This window comes from Manis javanica, chromosome X, assembly GCF_040802235.1.
Source record: "Manis javanica isolate MJ-LG chromosome X, MJ_LKY, whole genome shotgun sequence".
NCBI lineage: Eukaryota > Metazoa > Chordata > Mammalia > Pholidota > Manidae > Manis > Manis javanica.
Window position 1 is genome coordinate 62,912,142 of NC_133174.1, and position 24,171 is coordinate 62,936,312.

The 24,171-nt window shown below is 38.5% G+C and overlaps 1 protein-coding gene across 7 annotated transcripts in view; it reads right to left on the bottom strand.

Moving 5' to 3' along the window:
- Nucleotides 1-23,964, bottom strand: part of ABCB7 (ATP binding cassette subfamily B member 7) — a 215,017-nt gene extending 191,053 nt beyond the window's left edge. For 3 of the 7 annotated variants that reach the window (XM_073228203.1, XM_073228204.1, XM_036995634.2), the window contains exon 1: nucleotides 23,719-23,961. In XM_073228203.1, the coding sequence (XP_073084304.1) occupies nucleotides 23,719-23,886 (168 nt within the window). In that variant the 5' untranslated portion in view covers nucleotides 23,887-23,961. Of the gene's footprint in view, nucleotides 1-9,495; nucleotides 9,605-23,718 lie in introns of all 7 variants that reach the window. The other 4 variants (XM_073228206.1, XM_073228205.1, XM_036995635.2 and 1 more) reach the window with 3 other exon arrangements.
- Between the last annotated feature and the right edge of the window lie 207 nt (nucleotides 23,965-24,171).

Sequence of the window (24,171 nt, forward strand, 5' to 3'; positions counted from 1 at the left end):
TAAATTCCAAAATACTGAAATACTACCAACCAATTTTTCAGACCACAAAGGTAAAAAGTAGAAATAAATTCTACAAAGAAAACAAAAATGCTCACAAACACATGGAGGCTTAACAACATGCTACTAAATAAACAATGGATCACTGAACAAATCAAAATAGAGATCAAGGAATATATAGAAACAAATGACAACAACAACACTAAGCCCCAAATTCTGTGGGATGCAGCGAAAGCAGTCTTAAGAGGAAAGTATATAGCAATCCAGGCACACTTGAAGAAGGAAGAACAATCCCAAATGAATAGTCTAACATCACAACTATCAAAACTGGAAAAAGAAGAACAAATGAGGCCTAAAGTCAGCAGAAGGAGGGACATAATAAAGATCAGAGAAGAAATAAACAAAATTGAGAAGAATAAAACAATAGCAAAAATCAATGAAACCAAGAGCTGGTTCTTTGAGAAAATAAACAAAATAGATAAGCCTCTAGCCCAACTTATTAAGAGAAAAAGAGAGTCAACACAAATCAACATAATCAGAAATGAGAATGGAAAAATCACGACAGACTCCACAGAAATACAAAGAATTATTAAAGACTACTATGAAAACCTATATGCCAACAAGCTGGAAAACCTAGAAGAAATGGACAACTTCCTAGAAAAATACAACCTCCCAAGACTGACTAAGGAAGAAACACAAAAGTTAAACAAACCAATTACGAGCAAAGAAATTGAAACAGTAATCAAAAAACTACCCAAGAACAAAACCCCGGAGGCGGACGGATTTACCTCGGAATTTTATCAGACACACAGAGAAGACATAATACCCATTCTCCTGAAAGTGTTCCACAAAATAGAAGAAGAGGGAATACTCCCAAACTCATTCTATGAGGCCAACATCACCCTAATACCAAAACCAGGCACAGACCCCACCAAAAAAGAAAATTACAGACCAATATCCCTGATGAATGTAGATGCAAAAATACTCAATAAAATATTAGCAAACAGAATTCAACAGTATATCAAAAGGATCATACACCATGACCAAGTGGGGTTCATCCCAGGGATGCAAGGATGGTACAACATTCGAAAATCCATCAACATCATCCACCACATCAACACAAAGAAAGACAAAAACCACATGATCATCTCCATAGATGCTGAAAGAGCATTTGATAAAGTTCAACATCCATTCATGATAAAAACTCTCAGCAAAATGGGAATAGAGGGCAAGTACCTCAACATAATAAAGGCCATATATGATAAACCCACAGCCAGCATTATACTGAACAGCGAGAAGCTGAAAGCATTTCCACTGAGATCGGGAACCAGACAGGGATGCCCACTCTCCCCACTGTTATTTAACATAGTACTGGAGGTCCTAGCCACAGCAATCAGACAAAACAAAGAACTACAAGGAATCCAGATTGGTAAAGAAGAAGTTCAACTGTCACTATCTGCAGATGATATGATACTGTACATAAAAAACCCTAAAGACTCCACTCAAAAACTACTAGAACTGATATCGGAATACAGCAAAGTTGCAGGATACAAAATTAACACACAGAAATCTGTAACTTTCCTATACACTAACAACGAATCAATAGAAAGAGAAATCAGGAAGACAATTCCATTCACCATTGCATCAAAAAGAATAAAATACCTAGGAATAAACCTAACCAAAGAAGTGAAAGACTTATACTCTGAAAACTACAAGTCACTCTTAAGAGAAATTAAAGGGGACACTAATAAATGGAAACTCATCCCATGCTCATGGCTAGGAAGAATTAATATCGTCAAAATGGCCATCCTGCCCAAAGCAATATACAGATTTGATGCAATCCCTCTCAAATTACCAGCAACATTCTTCAATGAATTGGAACAAATAATTCAAAAATTCATATGGAAACACCAAAGACCCTGAATAGCCAAAGCAATCCTGAAAAAGAAGAATAAAGTAGGGGGGATCTCACTCCCCAACTTCAAGCTCTACTACAAAGCCATAGTAATCAAGACAATTTGGTACTGGCACAAGAACAGAGCCACAGACTAGTGGAACAGATTAGAGACCCCAGAAATTAACCTAAACATATATGTTCAATTAATATTTGATAAAGGAGCCATTGACATACAATGGCAAAATGACAGTCTCTTCAACAGATGGTGCTGGCAAAACTGGACAGCTACATGTAGGAGAATGAAACTGGACCATTGTCTAACCCCATATACAAAGGGAAACTCAAAATGGATCAAAGACCTGAATGTAAGTCATGAAACCATTAAACTCTTGGAAAAAAACATAGGCAAAAACCTCTTAGACATAAACATGAGTGATCTCTTCTTGAACATATCTCCCCGGGCAAGGAAAACAACAGCAAAAATGAGCAAGTGGGACTACATTAAGCTGAAAAGCTTCTGTACAGCGAAAGACACCATCAATAGAACAAAAAGGTACCCTACAGTATGGGAGAATATATTTGTAAATGACACATCCGACAAAGGCTTGACGTCCAGAATATATAAAGAGCTCACACGCCTCAACAAACAAAAAACAAATAACCCAATTAAAAAATGGGCAGAGGAACTGAACAGACAGTTCTCCAAAAAAGAAACACAGATGGCCAAGAGACACATGAAAAGATGCTCCACATCGCTAATTATCAGAGAAATGCAAATTAAAACTACAATGAGGTAGCACCTCACACCAGTAAGGATAGCTGCCATCCAAAAGACAAACAACAACAAATGTTGGCGAGGCTGTGGAGAAAGGGGAACCCTCCTACACTGCTGGTGGGAATGTAAATTAGTTCAACCATTGTGGAAAGCAGTATGGAGGTTCATCAAAATGCTCAAAACAGACGTACCATTTGACCCAGGAATCCCACTCCTAGGAATTTACCCTAAGAACGCAGCAATCAAGTTAGAGAAAGACAGATGCACTCCTATGTTTATCGCAGCACTATTTACAATAGCCAAGAATTGGAAGCAACCTAAATGTCCATCGGTAGATGAATGGATAAAGAAGATGTGGTACATATACACAATGGAATACTACTCAGCCATAAGAAGTGGAAAAATCCAACCATTTGCAGCAACATGGATGGAGCTGGAGAGTATTATGCTCAGTGAAATAAGCCAAGTGGAGAAAGAGAAATACCAAATGATTTCACTCATCTGAGGTGTATAGGAACAAAGGAAAAACTGAAGGAACAAAACAGCAGCAGAATTACAGAACCCAAAAATGGACTAACAGGTACCAAAGGGAAAGGAACTGGGGAGGATGGGTGGGCAGGGAGGGATAAGGGGGGGGAAGAAGAAGGGGGGTATTAAGATTAGCATGCATGGGGGGGAGGGAGAAAGGTGAGGGTGGGCTGCACAACACAGAGAGGACAAGTAGTGACTCTACAACATTTTGCTAAGCTGAGGGACAGTAACCGTAATGTGGTTGTTAGGGGGGACCTGATATAGGGGAGAGCATAGTAAACATAGTATTCTTCATTTAAGTGTAGATTAAAGATTAAAAAAAAAAAAGAAAGAAAGAAAAGGGGGATTACTCCTTAACAGGATAAAACTATTGGTAAATCAAAGATCAACGCATGCTTTAAATATCCTTAATGTTGATCACTTAAAGGGTGTCAGATGATCAGCTATGGAGGTACTCTTCTCTTTTCTGATAATATTCCTTTCTCGTAATTAAAAAAAAAAAAAAAAAAAGCAGTTACTGTGTGTTGACCTCCAATGAGTTCTGCACAGTGGTATGGAGGGCATGTCAAAGTGTGGGCAAAGGGTCTGTTTGTTTCTATGCAGAAGATCAAGGCCTAGCTTGGATACCCAGAAAATGAACTAAGATACGATATGAGGAGGAGCTTCCGGCATCAGCACTCTCTGGAGGACTTGTGCCGGGGGATGATCATCAAAAAGCCTCCACTGGGATCCGGACGATGCTGCGGTTGTGGCTGCATCCAGCCCACCATCTCCTGGACTTGCCATAAGAATGAGGAGGGAGATGTCTAGGCTGACATGTGCATACAGTGAGACAACGAATTTGACCGGATCTGTACTGTTGGAACTCAACCAGGAGTTGGGAGGGGTGCAAGTTGTAGCACTCCAAAAATCTCATGACTATAGACTATCTATGGTTAAAAGAACATATGGGATGTGAACAGATCCCAGAAATGGGTTGCTTTAATTTGTCTGATGGTTCAAGTACAGTTGGACAATATCCATCATATCATAGATAAATTTTCACAAATGCCTAGGGTGCCTAAATGGTTTTCTTGGCTTCACTGGAGATGGATGGTAATTATAGATTTGCTTTGTTTATGTCACCGTATTCCTATTATGTTAATATGTGTGTGCAAATTAGTTAGTAGTTTAAAACCTATACATACTAAAGGTACTATACAAGAAGATATGTCAAAGAAATAATCAATCCTCCCATGTTTCCTTCATATGCTACATCTATAGCTTTTCTTCTTCCTTCCTAATTACAACCCTTAAATAGAATTCGTGCCTCATATCGAATTTACCGAGTATCATAATTCCTCCAGGTGGTAAAGATACCTCGAGACAAGTGCTGGGCATAGAAGCCACAGGACATAAATCTGCAAAGAAGTAAAAAGCTAACCTTTGCAAACAATATGGCTTCTCTCTCACTTACCAACTTTACATTTCCCTGTATGGCCCCGGAAGATGACTGGTTAGCCAGAGACGGGTAAGATTCCTCAAGGGAGGAACAACCTAAGACAGGCACAGTCGCAGGGGGCCATCAGGTGAGAATTTGGGGATCAACAGAGGTGAGGCTCAGAACCTCACCCCCCCTGCTTTGAGAGAAATCTTATGCATCCGTGGATGTCTTGCTGCCCTTGTCTAGCCTGGATTAATACTTAGTCCATAGGCACACACCTGATCATCTGATCATCTACATTTGCCTTCTTACAGCACTAAACTATGTTTTCTACCTTTATCTTGCATCTACCTACCACTTCAGCATTTTATTAAAAATAAAAATAATAATAATAATAGGAGAAATGTGGGATCAACATATAAATCAAGTACAAAAATCAAACAAATATTCATATTTGACCTGATTGTTTATAGGTCATATTGCATGATCAAAACCGAAAGTTTCTGTGATGAATGCCCTTGTACTGTTCCCCATGTAAGAATTTATTCACTATGTAGGAATTCGTTCACCATGTAAGAACTTGTTCGTTATGCTTCAGAAGATTGGAGACTGACGAGAATTAGGCTTGAGATGGATTAATGATTGTACATTGAGCGTTGACCCCCCTATACTGAATTTTACTGTTGTTAACAACCATTTGATAATAAATATGAGAGATGCCCTCTCAAAAAAAAAAAAGAGTATTTAAATATATCTTACTTTCCTTTGGACATGCACTAAAATATTTACCACTCATTTCTTGGAGAAACAAAAAATCCCAAACAAACACAATTATAATTATGTTTAGTTAGAGATTAAAGTTATTAGTGGTTTTATAACAGCCTTGGCCCTCTGATCCTTATTTCTCTGCATTCTGAAAGTCCCTGCATGTGTTCAATTTACTGTTTTGAAATATAATATATAATGATCTTAGAAACTAACCTGGATGATTAAAAATGTACAAACAGAAAAAAAAAGACATATGCACCTGTATGTTTATTGCAGCACTATTTACAATTGCCAAGAAATGGAAGCAACCTAAGTGTCCATCAGTAGATGAATGGATAAAGAAGATGTGGTACATATACACAGTGGAATATTATTCAGCCATAATAAAACAAATCCTACCATTTGCAACAAGAAGGAAGGAGGTAGAGGGTATTATGCTCAGTGAAATAAGCCGGTGGAGAAAGACAAGTATCAAATGATTTCACTCATCTGTGGAGCATAAGAACAAAGCAAAAACTAAAGGAACAAAACAGCAGCATATTCACATCACCCAAGAATGGACTAACAGTTACTAAAGGGAAAGGTACTGGAGAGGATGGGTGGGAAGTGAAGGATAAGGGGGAAAAGGGGCATTATGATTAGTACACATAACGTTGTGGGGGTGCACAGGGAAGGCAGTATAGCACAGAGAAGACAAGTAGTGACTCTATAGCATCTTACTACACTGATGGACGGTGACTATAATGGGGTATGTGGTGGGGGCTTGATAATGGAGGAAATCTAGTAACCAGATTGTTGTTCATGTAAGTGTATACAAATGATACCAAAAAAATTAAAATTAAAATTAAAATTAAAAAACAAACAAACAATTAGTTCCTATCAGAAATTTTAAATGTCTCCTTGGCAGAAATCATATTTTAAACATTGTTGTGCTCACACAGGGACTAGCAGAGTTCTTCAGAATAGTGAGTGCTCAATACATATATTTCAAATGAATTAATGGATTTTTGTAGTGTGTGTGACTTTTCCATTAGGGGGCACCATTCAGCAAAATAAGATTTTGCTGTATATAATGGTTAGAAACTACATTTAGTTTGTGATGATATAAGCAATAAATAATGGATTGGTTATCAGGAATTTTAAAAAATTATCTGGCATTATATAAAGCAAGACTGACTGCCAGCATGGATGATATATACTCAAGGACCCTCTTTCCAAAGAGAGATTATGTTTTTTGTACTCAAATAAAGCACTTGCCTGGAAGAAAATAATAATTAGCCTTCAGGTACTTTAAATTTCACTTGATTACTTATCACTCTTCAGTCCCATGCAAAACAATCCACCTAAAAAAATCCTTAAATTTTTTCCTGTTGTTTCCCATTTTCTAACTACATTTTGTGTCTTCTCGGTAGCTTTTTGATATGCATCTTATATACAACAAGACACAAATTTTAAAAGTAGGGTCTCTAAAAAAGCAAAGTAGGAGGATCATTTCCCTAGTGTTATTATATTCCCACCTCAGTTAATATAAGGCCAGAAGTAAAGTCTCTTAACTTTCATCTACTTGGTTAAGTAACAGCAGCCAGTCAGTGGTAGGAGGGCAGGGGCAGGTACAGGGAACTTACCACTGGAAGATTTTTAAAGTTTCATTCTTTGTCCACGTCAGAGCCAACAAATGAAAACAAAATAGTACCTATCCAAAAGAACCACTAAATGGAACATACAAGGTAAGTACACTAAAATAAAAGATGTGCCAGAACTTAACAGAAATATATCCTACAAATCAGAGAAAGGAAAGAGTGCTTTGCTGTGTGCAGTAAGCCAAAGGACATGAGCCAGTCAGAATCAAATGAAGAGTTCTGTTTATGGCATGACAACATTTAGACCTCCTTGGACCCACTCCTGAGCAAAATGGGTGAAAAAATATAAAAGGGCAAACATTTAAAGTCCCTAGTGACATAAGCAAATGAAATAACATTTACTCAAGAAAATCTACTAGAGCTCAATAAAAATGGTGAGAGTCTGTGGTGGTTGGAACAGGACACACACCCTGACTTCCTACTCCCAGTTCAACAATACAGAAACTCTACTTGAGACTTGTGCAGCCTATAGCATGGTGCTCCCTCTGCCCCCTGAGCTCATAAATAAGACTATCTACCTAGTGTGGGTAAAATTGCAGTATTTCCAGAATATCTCACCTGGCTTTAGCACATCTGTGTATTAACAGGCATTCCTCAGGGGTGGAGAGGAGTTCCTCTCCATATCAATGGGTAACCTGGGCAACCAAGGGCTTATCTGAACCTGAGAGGTTAGGGGGAGGTCTTGCTTGCTTCTCCTGGAGCAGAAAAGAGATGGCCCCAGACTACAGTTTGTAAGCCATAAATGGGTTTTAAACTTTATTTCTCCCTTTGACTGATTTCAGTTTTAGAGGTATTTTGCCCTGGGATTTCCTCTCCCCAGAGTTACCCTGAGAAAGGCATTTCTCATCCTCCCCCTGGCAACCTATTGCTGAAGCTGAGTTCTGTGCTAGTATGATCAAGAGGTAGGGTTCTCTTCTTCCACACACCCCAGTGAAGGGACACAGGTGATACCTTGGGTGGCAGAATACTGAGAATACTAAAGCTCCAATCACCCTAGCCCTGATTCATAAGGGGCAGGTTCAATACCATGAGAGACAAACCAGAAAGGCCTGAGACTGTTGCTTATCCCACTCTACCTAGCACTCAACTCCAAAGTGAGTATCACCCAGAGATAAGCCACCACTGTCCCCACCCCAAACTCCAGAGCTGTGGCTGGAAGATTTTGTCTGGGGTTGGGGGGGCACCCTAAAGCAGATAGCTCCTAGTCTCTTTCCAGAGGAATTGACTTCATTTACATCTGGATGTGGAGAAGTTCAGGCCTAAGGCTGCTCTCAAAAACAGTAGATGTTGTGGTGAAAGGCAAACAGGAGGAGACTGGTGAAATCACTGGACACAGAAGCTAAATTGTGGGTCAGCTGGTTTGCCACAGAGAACCAGAAAATCAATGAGAGACACAGTAGGGAGGAGCCTGCTTGGAGTCAAAACAAATCTCAAATACTGAACTCAAGAACCCAACTTGATTGCTTTAGTCTATGGAACAATTTCTACCCCAGGACAGTTAAAAACAATAGAGCAATCTGCCAGCAACAATGGAGCATACTGAGAGAGACAAAGAGGGACTTGCCAAAACCCAAGGCTATATCCCTTTAAGAGCAACATCACAGGCCCTAAACACTGTGGATTGCAGGTAGGAGCTGAGAGAGACAGAACTAAAATAATCCAGCCAATATCCAAGTAGACAAACAAATAAATAATCTCCAAATAAATAACAATAACAAACAACCCCGGAAGGGAGAGGACCAGTATCCAGAGTTTCAATATGTGAGAAACACACTCACTGGTCCAAACTCAATAGGTGGACATGGAGACAAAGAGAACAGTGGAGTAAGGCTTTAATGATGGTCTTACAATATAGGATATCTGGTGAGAAGGCACACCTGGGGCAGTTGGGGCAAATAATTTATTCCCTAGCATGCAAGTTCCTCCCCTGGTTCATCACTGGCTGAGTATTGCAGGGTTCACATTCTTTCCCAGACATTGCCTAAGCAAGTTATATCCATATTAGACTTTCTCTTACATTTGTTTTAATTTTATTGGCATGTTTAAAACTTTATTTTTCTTTTCCCTAACAGGTACAGCCTGCTCCTTATCAATTCCCCCTCCCCATCCCCACTCTACGCCTGAGCAATTTCTTGGCATATTTTCACCACATGGCCCTTTGTTAATACCTTACTGTTAAAATACTTAAACCATCTAGTGGGAATAAATCACATTTAGGTTTTATGCTTTTTCTAACAAATATATTATCTAAAATGTTTAGTTTCTAAAAAATTGTGACACATGCCAACAAACAGGAAAGTATAACCTATATGCTGGGTAAAAAGGCAAGCAAGAGAAACTGCCTGCGGTTTTGACCACACGTCAAAATGATGAGAAAAAACCTTCAAAGTAGTCATTATAAATGTTCAAAGACAAAAGGAAATCATGTTGTGGGTAAAATTGTAATATTTCCAGAATATCTCACCTGGCCTTAGTGCATCCGCATCCTCAGGGGTGGAGAAAGTGTAGCTTTAGTGCATCTGTGTATCAATAGGCGTTCCTCAGGAGTGGAGAGCAGTATGGATTTAGTGCATCTGTGTATCAATAGGCATTCATCAGGGGTGGAGAAAGGTTTGTCTCCATATCAATGGGAAATTACCTGGGCAATGGAGGGCTTACCTGAACCTGAAAGGTGAGGGGGAGTATTGCTTTGCTTCTGCTGGAGCAGGAAAGAGAGATGGCCCTGGACTACAGTTTGTAAGCAAGAAACGGATTTTAAATTTTACTTCTCCCTTTGACTGATGTCGGTTTTAGAGGTATTTTGTCCTGGATTTCCTCTCCCCAGACTTACACATGTTAAAGGGATAAAGGAAGGTGTGATGACAGTACGATATCACATGAAGAATACCAAAAAACACACAGTATTTATAAAAAAAGAGAACTAAGTGGAAATTCTAGAGTTGAGAAGCACAATAATTGAAATGAAAACTTCACTAGAGGGGCTCAACAGTAGAAGTGACCTGGTAGAAGAATTAGTGAACTTGAGGACAGATCAGAAAAGATTAAGCAATGTGAAGAAAAATAAACAGAACCTCAGAGAAATATAGGATATTATCAAGCATACCAGTACATGCATGAATATACCAGAAAGAAAGGAGAGAGATAAAGGGGAAGAAAAACTACTCAATGAAATAAATAATGGCTGAAAACTTCCAAAGCTTATTAAAAAGTACAATAATTTACACATCCAGCAAACTCTAAGTAGGAAACACACAAAAAGATCCATGAACACATTATGGTAAAAATAATGAAAGCCAAAAACAAGGGAAAAATCTTGTAAGTAGCCAAGAGAAAAGACACTTCACTAACAAGGGAACCTCAAAAAGATTAACAGCTGACTTCTTAGCAAAACAATGCCTAGGCCAGAAGGCAGTGGGAAAACATAATCAAAGCACTCAAAGAAAAAAACTGTCAAGTAAGAATCCATATCCAGAAAAGACATTGTTCAAAAATGAAGGCAAAATAAAGATATTTGCAGACACACAAAAACTGGGAGAGTCTGTTATTAGCAGAACAACCTTACAAGAAATACTAAAGTAAGTTCTTTAAGCTGAAAGCAAGTGAACCCAAATTGTAATCCAAGTCCACATACAAAAACACAAAGAGCACCAAGAAAAGTAATTATGTGATTATAAAGGACTATATAAATATATACTTTTTCCATTTCTTCTTTGAACTGATTTAAAAAGCAATAGTAAAAATAGTATTATTTATTGTATTGTTGAACCTATAATACATAGAGATGCAATATTTGTCAATAACATCACAAAGGAGATGGGTGGGAGCATTACTATACTTGGGTGTGTATGTAGGAGTAGAATTGCCTGGGTCAGGGGATATTTTTGCTGGGGTAGGGGGATAAAGGGGTACAATAATTCACAGTCACAATATAAGTCAATCATGGGGGCTGCTGAACCACTGTGATGTACATTTGAAATCAACATAAAATTGTATATTAATACTATAATTTTTAAAAAATGCACAGAGGAACGGAATAGACATTTTTCCAAAGAAGACATACATGGCCAATAGAAACATGGAAGAATGCTCTACATCACTAATCATCAGGGAAATGCAAATCAGAAAAGAAACACAATGAGTTATCACTCTACACCACTCAAAATGGCTATATCAACAAGACAATAAATAATAAGTGTTGGCAAGTATATGAAGAAAAGGAAACCCTTGTATATACTGCTACATTTTGGTGTAGCCAATTGTTGCAGCCACTATGGAAAGCAGTATGGAGATTTCACAAAAACTAAAAATAGAAATACCATATGACCCAGCAATTTCATTATGGAATTTACAAAAACAAAACATTACCAGTCCTAACAGATATATGCACTTCCATGTTTATCACAGCCAAAATATGGAAACAACCCAAATCTCCATTGATAGATGAATGTATAAAAAGAAGTGCTACATATACACAATGGAATATTACTCAGCCACAAAAAATGAAATCTTGCCATTTGAGACAACACAGACAGACCTAGAGGATATTATGCTAAGCGAAATAACTCAGAGAAAGACAAATACCATATGGTTTCACTTGTATGTAGATTCTAACAAATAAAACAAATAAACAAAACTAAAACAAACTCATAAACCGACTGGTGGTTGCCATGAGGAGGTGGGTGGAAGAATGGATGAAATAGGTGAAGGGGCAAAAAATTAGTGAGAACATTTGATATCTCAATCTGGGCAATGGTTACATGAATTTACACACATACCAAAATTCATCAAGCTGTACATCAAGAATAAAATTTTTAAAATAAAAAAAGTAACAAGATAACCCAGAGAACAGGAGAAAATATTTGTAAAGCATTTATCTAATAAGAGACTCGAATGTAGACTATATAAAAGAACACTCACACCTCAATAATAAAAAGACCAATAACCCAATTAAAATTGGCCAAAGGACCTGAATAGCCATTTCTCCAAAGATATACAAATGGCCAATAAGCACATGGATAGATGCTCAGCATTTCTGGCCATCAGGAAATACAAATCAAAACCACAATGAGGTTAACACTTCAACCCACTAGAATGGCTAGACTAAAAGTCAGATAACATCTATTGGATGGTAATATAAATGTGTAGTCACTTTGAGAACCAGTCTGGCAGTTCTTTAAAGAATTAAATATAGAATTACCATATGACGAGCAATTCTACTCCTACATATACACCCAAGAGAAATGAAAACTTACGTATATCCAAAACTTGTACATGAATGTTTATAGCAGCATTACTCATAACATCCAAAAAATGGAAACAACCTGAATGTTTATCAACTGATGAATGCATAAAAACAATCTTCTATATCCATATCATAGACTATAATTCTGCCATAAAAAAGGAATGTAGTACTTTTAATACATGCCAGATGAATGAACCTTGAAAACATAACTGTGAAAGAAGCCAGTTGCATAAGACCACATATTTTATGATTCTACTTACGTGAAACGAACAGAATGGACAAATCTATAGAGACTGAACATAAATTAGTGGCTGCTTAGTGCTGCTGAGGGAGCAGGTAGGGGATAATAGTCGAAAGGATAGCAGTTTCCTTTTTGAGGTAATGAAAATATAGCATTGTGGTGATAGTGGTACATATATATCATTGAATATACTAAAGTCCATTGAATTGCACACTGGGTGAACTGTATGATATGTGAATTAATCTCAATAAAGATGTTTTTAAAAAGCCAAATGATGTATATGATTAATGTCAGCATCAAAAGTCAAGGACTCTTTAAACTTGGATAAAAGTTGTGGATTAACTATACAATAACTCAGGTTCTACCAAATAAATATTAATGAAAATACAAAATTCTATCACACAAAATTTATAAGTCCTTTTCATGTTAACTAATGTAATAGAGAAGCAACTGTACAATAAATCATTATGATTTAAATCTTATATGAAAATTTCCAATTTTAAAAAAACATTTTGTTTAAGGCATTTCTATTAAAAGAGCTCTAGTGGGGGTGGAGCCAAGATGGCGGCATGAGTACAGCAGTGGAAATCTCCTCCCAAAACCACATATATCTTTGAAAATACAAGAAAGACAACTCTTCCTAAAAGAGAGACCAGAAGACACAGGACATCAACCAGACTACATCCACACCTGCGAGAACCCAGTGCCTTGCGAAGAGGCATAAGATACAAGCCGCGGCCCGGTGGGACCTGGGTGCCCCTCACCCCAGCTACTAGTGGGAGGAGAGGAGTCAGAGCGGGGAGGGAGAGGGAGCCCAGGACTGCTAAATAGCCAGCCCTAGCCATCAGCACCAGAGCGGAGACACAGTGCATGCGTGGGGTGCTGAAAACTAGGGAAACAGGACAGTAAGACCTGTGAGTGGGTCTCCACAGCTGGTGCCCCGGGGACAAAGAAAAGTGAGTGCTTTTTGGAAGTCTTAAAGGGACAGGGACCCCACTGCTGGACGGAAGTGTCCAGGGACACTTAGCCCAGCAGCTGGGAATCCCAGGGAACTCCAAGCACCCTAACCCCATGGATAGCAGGGCAGCTCAGAGGCTCCTCACAGAGATAAACAGCCTCCCGGCTGTTTCCCCTCTGACACGGCTCCACCATATCAGAGCAGCAGCCCGAGGCAGGCCACACCCACCGCCACAGCAGAGATAAACTCCATAGCGGCTGGGCAAGAATCAGAAGCCCCGTCAGCGTGTAGTTGCCCAACACAAGCCACTAGAGGTCGCAGTTCTCCCAGGACAGGAAGGCCACAAACCAAGAAGAAAGGACATTCTCCCAGCCGTCACTCGTGCCAGCTCCGCAAACTATCTCTATCACCATGAAAAGGCTGAATTTGAGGCAAAGATCACAGAGACAACACCTGAGAAGAAGACAGACCTAACCAGTCTTCCTGAAAAAGAATTCAAAATAAAAATCATAAACATGCTGACAGAGATGCAGAGAAATATACAAGAGCTAAGGGATGACATCCGGAGGGAGATTACAGAAGTGAAGCAATCTTTGGAAGCACTGATAAGAGAATGGATAAGACGCAAGAGGCCACTGATGGAATTGAAACCAGAGAACAGGAATGCATAGAAGCTGACACAGAGAGAGACAAAAGGAACTCCAGGAATGAAACAATATTAAGAGAACTGTGTGACCAATCCAAAAGGAACAATATCCACATTATACGGGAACCAGAAGAGTAAGAGAGAGAAAAAGGGATAGAAAGTGTCCTTGAAGAACTAAATGCTGAAAACTTCCCCAAACTGGGGGAGGAAATAATTGATCAGACCATGAAGTACACAGAACTCCAAACAGAAAGGACCCAAGGAGGACAAAACCAAGATACATAATAATTAAAATGGCAAAGATCAAGGACAAGGACAGAGTTTTAAAGGCAGCTAGAGAGAAGGTCACCTATAAAGTAAAACCCATCAGGCTATCATCAGACTTCTTAACAGAAACCTTACAGGCCAGAAGAGAATGGCATGATATATTTAATGCAATGAAACAGAAGGGCCTTGAACCAAGAACACTGTATCCAGCACGATTATCATTTAAATATGAAGGACAGATTAAAAACTCCCAGACAAGCAAAAGTTGAGGGAATTTTCCTCCCACAAACCATCTCTACAGGGTATTTTAGAGGGACTATTCTAGACGGGAGCACTCCTGAGACTAAACAGATGTCACTAGAGAAAATAAAATCACAGCAAAGAAAGCAGACCAACCAAATACTAAATAAAGGCAAAAACTAAAATCAACTACCCACTAAAAGCAGTTAAAGGAAACACGAAAGAGCACAGAATAAAACAACCAAACTATAAAGAATGGAGGAGGAGGACTAAGAAGGGAGAGAAGAAAAGAATCTCCAGACAGTGTATATAACAGCTCAATAAGCGAGCTAAGTTAGGTAGTAAGATACTAAAGAAGCTAACCTTGAACATTTAGTAACCACGAATCTAAAGCCTGAAATGGCAATAAGTACATATCTTTCAATTGTCACCCTAAATGTAAATGGACTGAATGCACCAATCAAAAGACACAGAGTAATAGAATGGATAAAAAAGCAAGACCCTTCTATATGCTGCTTACAAGAAACTCACCTCAAACCCAAAGACATGCACAGACTAAAAGTCAAAGGATGGAAAAACATATATCATGCAAACAACAGGGAGAAGAAAACAGGCATTGCAGTACTAGTATCAGACAAAATAGACTTCAAAACAAAGAAAGTAACAAGAGATAAAGAAGGACATTACATAATGATAAAGGGCTGAGTCCAACAAGAGGATATAACCATTATAAATATAAATGCACCCAACACAGGTTCACCAGCATATATGAAACAAATACTAACAGAACTAAAGGAGGAAATAGAATGCAATGCATTCATTTTAGGAGACTTCAACATGCCACTCGCCCCAAAGGATAGATCCACCAAACAGAAAATAAGTAAGGACACGGAGACACTGAACAACACACTAGAACAGATGGACCTAATAGACATCTACAGAACTCTACATCCAAAAGCAACAGGATACACATTCTTCTCAAGTGCATATGGAATATTCTCGAGAATAGACCACATACTAGGTCACAAAAAGAGCCTCAGTAAATTCCAAAAGATTGAAATTCTACCAACCAACTTTTCAGACCACAAAGGTATAAAACTAGAAATAAATTGTACAAAGAAAACAAAAAGGCTCACAAACACATGGAGCTTAACAACATGCTAATAAATAATCAATGAATCAATGAACAAATTAAAATAGAGATTAAGGAATATATGGAAACAAATGACAACAACAACACAAAGCCCCAACGTCTGTGGGACGCAGCAAAAGCAGTCTTAAGAGGAAAGTATATAGCGATCCAGGCACACTTGAAGAAGGAAGAACAATCCCAAATGAATAGTCTAACATCACAATTATCGAAACTGGAAAAAGAAGAACAAATGAGGCCTAAAGTCAGCAGAAGGAGGGACATAATAAAGATCAGAGAAGAAATGAATAAAATTGAGAAGAATAAAACAATTGAAAAAATCAATGAAACCAAGATCAAGTTCTTCGAGAAAATAAACAAAATAGATAAGCCTCTAGCCAGACCTATTAAGAGAAACAGAGAGTCAATGCACATCAACAGAATCAGAAACGAGAAAGGAAAAATCACGATGGACCCCACAGAAATACAAAGAATTATTAGAGAATACTATGAAAACCTACATATGCTAACAAGCTGGAAAACCTAGGAGAAATGGACAACTTCCAAGAAAAATACAACCTTCCATGACTGACCAAGGAAGAAACACAAAAGTTAAACAAAGCAATTACGATCAAAGAAATTGAAGTCGTAATCAAAAAACTACCCAAGAACAACACCCCCAGGCCAGATGGATTTACCTCGGAATTTTATCAGACATACAGAGAAAACATAATACCCATTCTCCTTAAAGTTTTCCAAAAAATACAAGAGGAGGGAATACTCCCAAACTCATTCTATGAAGGCAACATCACCATAATACCAAAACCAGGCAAAGACCCCACCAAAAAAGAAAATTACAGATCAATATCCCTGATGAATGTAGATGCAAAAATACTCAAAAAAATATTAGCAAACCGAATTCAAAAATATATCGAAAGGATCATACACCATGACCAAGTGGGATTCATCCCAGGGATGCAAGGATGGTACAACATTTGAAAATCAATCAACATCATCCACCTCATAAACAAAAAGGACAAAAACTACATGATCATCTCCATAGATGCTGAAGAAGCATTTGACAAAATTCAACATCCATTCATGATAAAAACTCTCAGCAAAATGGGTATAGGGAGCAAGTACTTCAACATAATAAAGGCCTTATATGACAAACCCATAGCTAACATCATACTGAACAGCGAGAAGCTGAAAGCTTTTCCTCTGAGATCGGGAACAAGACAGGGATGCCCTCTCTCCCCACTGTCCTTTAACATAGTACTGGAGGTCCTAGCCACGGCAATCAGACAAAACAAAGAAATACAAGGAATCCAGATTGGTAAAGAAGAAGTTAAACTGTCACTATTTGAAGATGACATGATATTGTACATAAAAAACCCTAAAGACTCCACTCCAAAACTACAAGAACTACTATCGGAATACAGAAGAGTTGCTGGATACAAAATTAACACATAGAAATATGTGGCTTTACTATACACTAACAATGAAGCAATATAAAGAGAAATCTGGAAAACAATTCCATTCACAATTGCATGAAAAAGAATAAAATACCTAGGAATAAACCTAACCAAGGAAGTGAAAGGCCTGTACCCTGAAAACTATAAGACACCCTTAAGAGAAATTAAAGAGGACACTAACAAATGGAAACTCATCCATGCTCTTGGCTAGGAAGAATTAATATCGCCAAGTGGCCATCTTGCCTAAAGCAATATACAGATTTGATGCAATCCCTATCAAATTACCAGCAACATTCTTCAACGAACTGGAACAAATAGTTCAAAAATTCATATGGAACAACAAAAGACCCTGAATAGCCAAAGTAATTGTGAGAAAGAAGAATAAATTGGGGGGGATCTCACTCCCCAACTTCAGGCTCTACTACAAAGCCATAGTAATCAAGACAATTTCCTACTGGCACAAGAACAGAGCCAGAGACCAGTGGAACAGAATAGAGACTCCAGACATTAACCCAGACATATATGGTCAATTAATATTTGATAAAGGAGCCATGGACATACAATGGGGAAATGACAGTCTCTTCAACAGATGGTGCTGGCAAAACTGGACAGCCACATGTAAGAGAATGAAACTGTACCAATGTCTAACCCTATACACAAAAGTAAATTTGAAATGGATCAAAGACCTGAATGTAAGTCATGAAACCATAAAACTCTTAGAAAAAAACAGAGGAAAAAATCTCTTGGACATAAACATTAGCAACTTTTTCATGAACATATCTCCCCAGGCAAGGAAAACAAAAGCAAAAATGAACAAGTGGGACTATATCAAGCTGAAAAGCTTCTGTACAGAAAAGGACACCATCAATAGAACAAAAAGGTACCCTACAGTATGGGAGAATATATTCATACATGACAGATCCGATAAAGGCTTGACATCCAAAATATATAAAGAGCTCACACACCTCAACAAACAAAAAACAAATAATCCAATTAAAATATGGGCAGAGGAACTGAACAGACAGTTCTCCAAAAAAGAAATTCAGATGGCCAACAGACACATGAAAAGATGTTCCACATCACTAGTTATCAGAGAAATGCAAATTAAAACCTCAATGAGATATCACCTCACACCAGTAAGGATGGCTACCATCCAAAGGACAAACAACAACAAATGTTGGTGAGGTTCTGGAGAAAGGGGAACCCTCCTACACTGCTGGTGGGTATGTAAATTAGTTCAACCATTGTGGAAAGCAGTATGGAGGTTCCTCAAAATGCTCAAAATAGAAATACCATTTGACCCAGGAATTCCACTTCTAGGAATTCACCCTAAGAATGCAGCGCTCCAGTTTGAAAAAGACAGATGCACCCCTCTGTTTATCGCAGCGCTATTTACAATAGCCAAGAAATGAAAGCAACCTAAGTGTTCATCAGTAGATGACTGGATAAAGAAGATGAGGTACATATACACAATGGAATATTATTCAGCCATAAGAAGAAAACAAAGGAAGTGAAAGGAAGGCCTTTCACTTCCTTGGTTAGGCCTTCACTTCAAAGGAAGGCCTTTCACTTCCTTTGCAACAACATGGATGGAGCTAGAGGGTATTATTCTCAGTCAAATAAGCCAAGCGGAGAAAGACAAATACCAAATGATTTCACTCATCTGTGGAGTATAAGAACAAAGGAAAAACTGAAGGAACAAAACAGTAGCAGAATCACAGAACCCAAGAATGGACTAACAGATACCAAAGGGAAAGAGACTGGGGAGAATGGGAGGGTAGGGAGGGATCAGGGCGGGGAAGAAGAAAGGGGGTATTATGATTGGCATGTATAAGGGGGGTGGGGGAAAGGGGAAGGCTGTGCAACACAGAGAAGACAAGTAGTGATTCTACAACATTTTGCTATGCTGATGGACAGTGACTGTAATGGGGTGTGTGGGGGGGACTTGGGGTAGGGGAGAGCCTAGTAAACATAATGTTCTTCATGTAATTGTAGATTAATGATAACAAAAAAAGGGGGAATTACTCCCTGATAGGCTAAAATTAACTGCAAATCAACGATTAATGCAAGCTTTACACATCCTTAATTTTGATCTTTTAAAGGGTGTCATATGATCTGCTATGGAAGTACATTTTTCTGATATTTCTTTCTCTTAAAAAAAAAAAGCAGTTCCTGTGTGGTGATCTCCAATAGGTTCTTCACAATGGCATAAAGGTCATATCAAAGTGTGGGCAAAGGGTTTGTTTGTGTTATACAGAGGATCAAAGCCTAATTTGGCTACCCAGAAAACGAATTAAGCTATGATATGAAGAAGAACTTCCAACATCAACATCCTCTGGAAGAGTCACTCCAGAAGATCAGCATCAAAAAACTTCAACAAAGATCCTGGCGCTGTTGCAGTTGTAGCTGCATTCAGCCCGCCAGTTCCTGGATTTGCCATTGGAATGAAGAAGGAGATATCTAAGCTGGCCTGTGCATACAGTTTAACAACAAATTTGACTGGATCTATATTGTTGGAACTCAACCAAGAATTAGGAGAAGTGCAAGTTGCAGGGCTCCAAAATCGTGCGACTATAGACTATCTACTGTTAAAAGAACATATGGGATGTGAACAGTTCCCAGGAAAGTGTTGTTTTAATTTCTCTGATTTTTCTCAAACTATTCAAATTCAGTTAGACAATATCCATCATAGTATTGTTAAGTTTTCACAAATGCCTAGGGTACCTAACTGGTTTTCTTGGTTTCACTGGATATGGCTGGTAATTGTAGGTCTGCTTTTGTTATGTAGCTGTGTTCCTATTCTGTTAATGTGTGTACAGAATTTAATTAGTAGTTTGTTAAAACCTATACATGCTTATGTTACTCTACAAGAAGTTATGTCAAAGAAATAATCAATCTTCCCATGTTTTCTTCCGTCTGCTACTTCTTCAGCTTTTCTTCTTCCTTCCTAAATACAGCCCTTTAGTAGAATTTGTGCCTCATATCTAAAATTACCGAATATCATAATTCTTCCAAGTGGTAAAGATACCTCAAGACAAATGCTGGGCATAGAAGCCACAGGGCATAAATCTGCAAAGAAGTAAAAAGCTAACCTTTTCAAAGAATATTGCTTCTCTCTCACTTACCAACTTTACATTTCCCTGTATAGCCCGGAAGACAGCTGGTTAGCCAGAGGTGGGTAAGATTCCTCAAGGGAGGAACAACTTAAGACAGGCACAGTCACAGGGGGGCCATCAGGTGAGAAATTGGGGATCAACAGAGGTGAGGCTTAGAACCTCACCCCCCCCTGTTTTGAGAGAAATCTTCTGCATCCGTGGATGTTTTATTGCACTTGTCTAGCTTGGATTAACACTTAGTCTACAGGCACACACCTGATCATCTACATTTGCTCTCTTACAACACTAAACTATGTTTTCTACCTTTATCTTGCATCTACCTACCACTTCAGCATTTTATTTAAAAAAATAATAATAATAATAATAATAATAAGGGAGAAATGTGGGATTCACAGATAAATCAAGTATAAAAATCAAACGAATATTCATATTTAACCTGATTGTTTATAGTTCATAATGCGTGATCAAAACCAAAAGTTTCTGTGATATGACTGCCCTTGCACTTTTCACCACGTAAGAACTTATTCACTGTGTAAGAACTTGTTCGTTATGCTTCAGAAGATTGGAGACTGCTGAGAATTAGGCTTGGGGTTGATTAATGATTGTGCATTGAGTCCCCTATACAGAATTTTATTGTTGTTAACAACCACTTGATCAATAAATATGAGAGATGCCCTCTCAAAAAAAAAAGAGTCCTAGTAATTATTAGATAGTTTCTTTGAAATTCAACAAACATTTATGTGCTTAGTGTCTGCCAGAGTACCTTTATATAAATACCTAACACACAGAAGGCAATAAATCAATGAATGACCTTAAAGGCTGTCATTTATCTATACTAGGACTTAGTTTCCTCATCTGCAAAGTTAGGAGAGCTAGATATGATATTCTCTAAAGCAGCACTGTTCAACAGAACATTCTGCAATGATAGAAATGTTTCATGTATATATACATGACTACTGAGCCCTTGAAATGTGGCTAATGCAACTAAGGAATTTTTAAATTCAATTTTAATTTAAACAGCCACATGAAGCTAGCTACTACCATATTGCACAGCATAGCTCTCAGGTATAATCCTGTGTGAAAAATGCATTTTATAATGCATTCCAGTAATCACACACATGTGAGAATGTATACATGTACATAAAACAAAAGTACAAAATATTTCCCTTAATATGTATAAAGCCCTAATATTTTCTTTCTTATTCAAATGAATTTCATCTAAAAAAAATGCTGACCCAACCCAGTCATAGTTCGTAACACTGAAGCTTATAATGTTCCTTTCAGCTCTAAAATATTATGCTAAGTACTAGTGATTGTCCTAAAAGAATGCATTCAGTATTTATTTTGTAATCTTAATCACAAATCACTAATTAATTTGAAGGTGCCTCAGGTTATATAAGGTTCTACTTTCAAAGCCCTGTAATAATTCCTTCATCTCCTGTTAAATTCATTTTTTTTAAATGATGGCAAGAATTTCATGCCTTTAGTAAGCAGAAAACAAAGGTAACATGTTCCTTGTTTTTCACACTTCAGAAGTGGTAACCAAAGGAAACGGTAGAATATAGAAGAGATAGTGGAGAAACGAAGTTTTGGGGATAGTGCTCATGAAAAGAGAGAAGGCTTACATTTCATTGCCATCACATCTGAAACTTCTGACTGCTTCCCCCTCATTCCTCCAGCCTGACAAAGTCCTACAAATATTATAGTAACTTCATCTAGATCATTAGAGGATGAGGAAAACAAGAATGGTTCCCAAGAGATCATGTGTTACAAACTTTCAACTATAAAGCGCTTTAAAAACTTTAAAACTATTTGGATTTGGTTTTCTAGCCTCATTGACCACTTACTATCTTGAACTCCTCACTAATCTAAACAACATGCAGTTCTACAAAGGGCCCATGTCTTCTCTTACCTGTGGGTGTTTGCACATGCCATTTCCTCTTTAGCTTGTTTTTCCTAGCTTTTAAGGTCTTGGCTTAGACAACAGTTACTTGAGGCAATTTTCACCCCCTTCAAGATTAGACCTAGTACTTTGTACCTTTACCATTATTGTACTACTGTATTAAAATTGCCTGTTTCCTTTGCCTATTTCCCCTACTAGATTTTAACTCTCTAAGAACAAGGCCTATATTTTGTCCTGTTCACTACTGTAAAGATATTCAGTAATTACTGAATGAACCAACAGATATAATTCCTCCAGCATTCCACATGCTTAGTGCCATTCCCTATTCTCCCCGCTTAGAATGTTCTCCCCTGTTCTATCACCAACATGAGATGCTTTCTATAATCTGGTCCTTAATTATCACTAATTCCCCTATAAGACTGCAGCCCTTACTGTTCATACTACTCATCTGATATTTAATCTACTACAGTTTTTTAGTTATTCTTGTAATGCACAGATCCAATCTCCTTAACTAAGTTGACCAATCTTAAAGGCATTACTGTTTATTTCTCTTGGTACCCCATTTTATAGCACAGTGCTATTTATATAGCAGACATTAAACATTTATTTACAAAGAATCAAAATTTAAGAGGTGGTTTCTCAAAGCTGACAGTACTTTAGTGATAGAGATGAATAAGTGGTGGCAGTTAAAGCTTTTTGCAAACATACAGAAAATAAAAAGATACACCAAAGTACAGCAATTGCAAATAATAATAAATGCTGTTCTAGAGTGAGAGGTAATAACGGATGCAAATATTAAGAGGCACTTAACAAAAGCTACATTCATTAGTTAAAAACAGCCTTATGAATTTCAAAGTGACCTCTCTATACATTAGAACACTATTTTCAGATCAAAGGACAATCGTGTTTACATATGAATTTCGGGCAGTCCGTTTTGTCGAGAAAGATAATTATGGTTTTGGCCTATCAAGGAGCCCTGTCTGTCAGCAAGGGAGTTAACTGGTGCCAATTCAATTTGCCGCTAGTTTATAGGCAGCTTGCTGTCATCTTTACAGTGCCCTCCAAACGGCTACTTCTGTCTGAGAAAATCGGAACCATGCACAAATTGGTCCCAAATTCCCTTACTAACTTTGGAAAGGGGCCCAGTTTTCCTTACATTTAGAAACAGAAGCAGTCTGGGAACAGTGCGATTCTCTTAAACTCGGAGAAAAAACTGTAAATCCTGTGAGAGACAGAGGCGCTCCAGGTGCCCTCTGCCGTAACCTTCCGTCCTGTTCCCATTTGCTGTACTCCGAAGGTTTTCGTCACCTCTTCCCAAATGACTGGCTCTAATTTCCTTCACTTACTGCTGCTGCGAGTTATCCTTGACAACCTTTCTTGATGTCCTGTGACCAGAGGACACGAGGGCAACATTTTCCCGATAGGTCCCCTTGTCCTTCACCCTATTTTTCCCTGTGTATGGCATCTCACCTGGGAGATTCGAGCGGTTCCGGAGGCGCCGAGCAAACGTGACCTCCACTGCGGACCTGGGCCGCGGACAGAGACTAGAGGCCGTATCAGAAGCGCGGCGTGCTGCCGCTTTTCGAAAGCAGCCGCCGCGGCTGCCCAGCGCCAGGAACGTATCGCGAGCCGCGCCATCTTGAACAAGGCAAGAGGAACCGAGAGCAGAGGATTGTGGGACGCTGGCGGACGGAACTCGGCTCCCTCGGTCCCCTCTTCTCTCCCCCTGGCATTACCAGGGCCCCAGACCGGAAACGGCTTCCCTCGCAAGGTTCAGGGGCTTTAGCGCAACCGCTCTCTTTTAGAGCCCGTGTTTTTCTCTCGCAACAGGAAGTATCTGAGTAACACTGTCGTTCTCTCTTTTCAGGTAAACAACGAATCGTTTTTTTAGTGTGTGTCCCAAACACTGCTGTTGCTAAATCT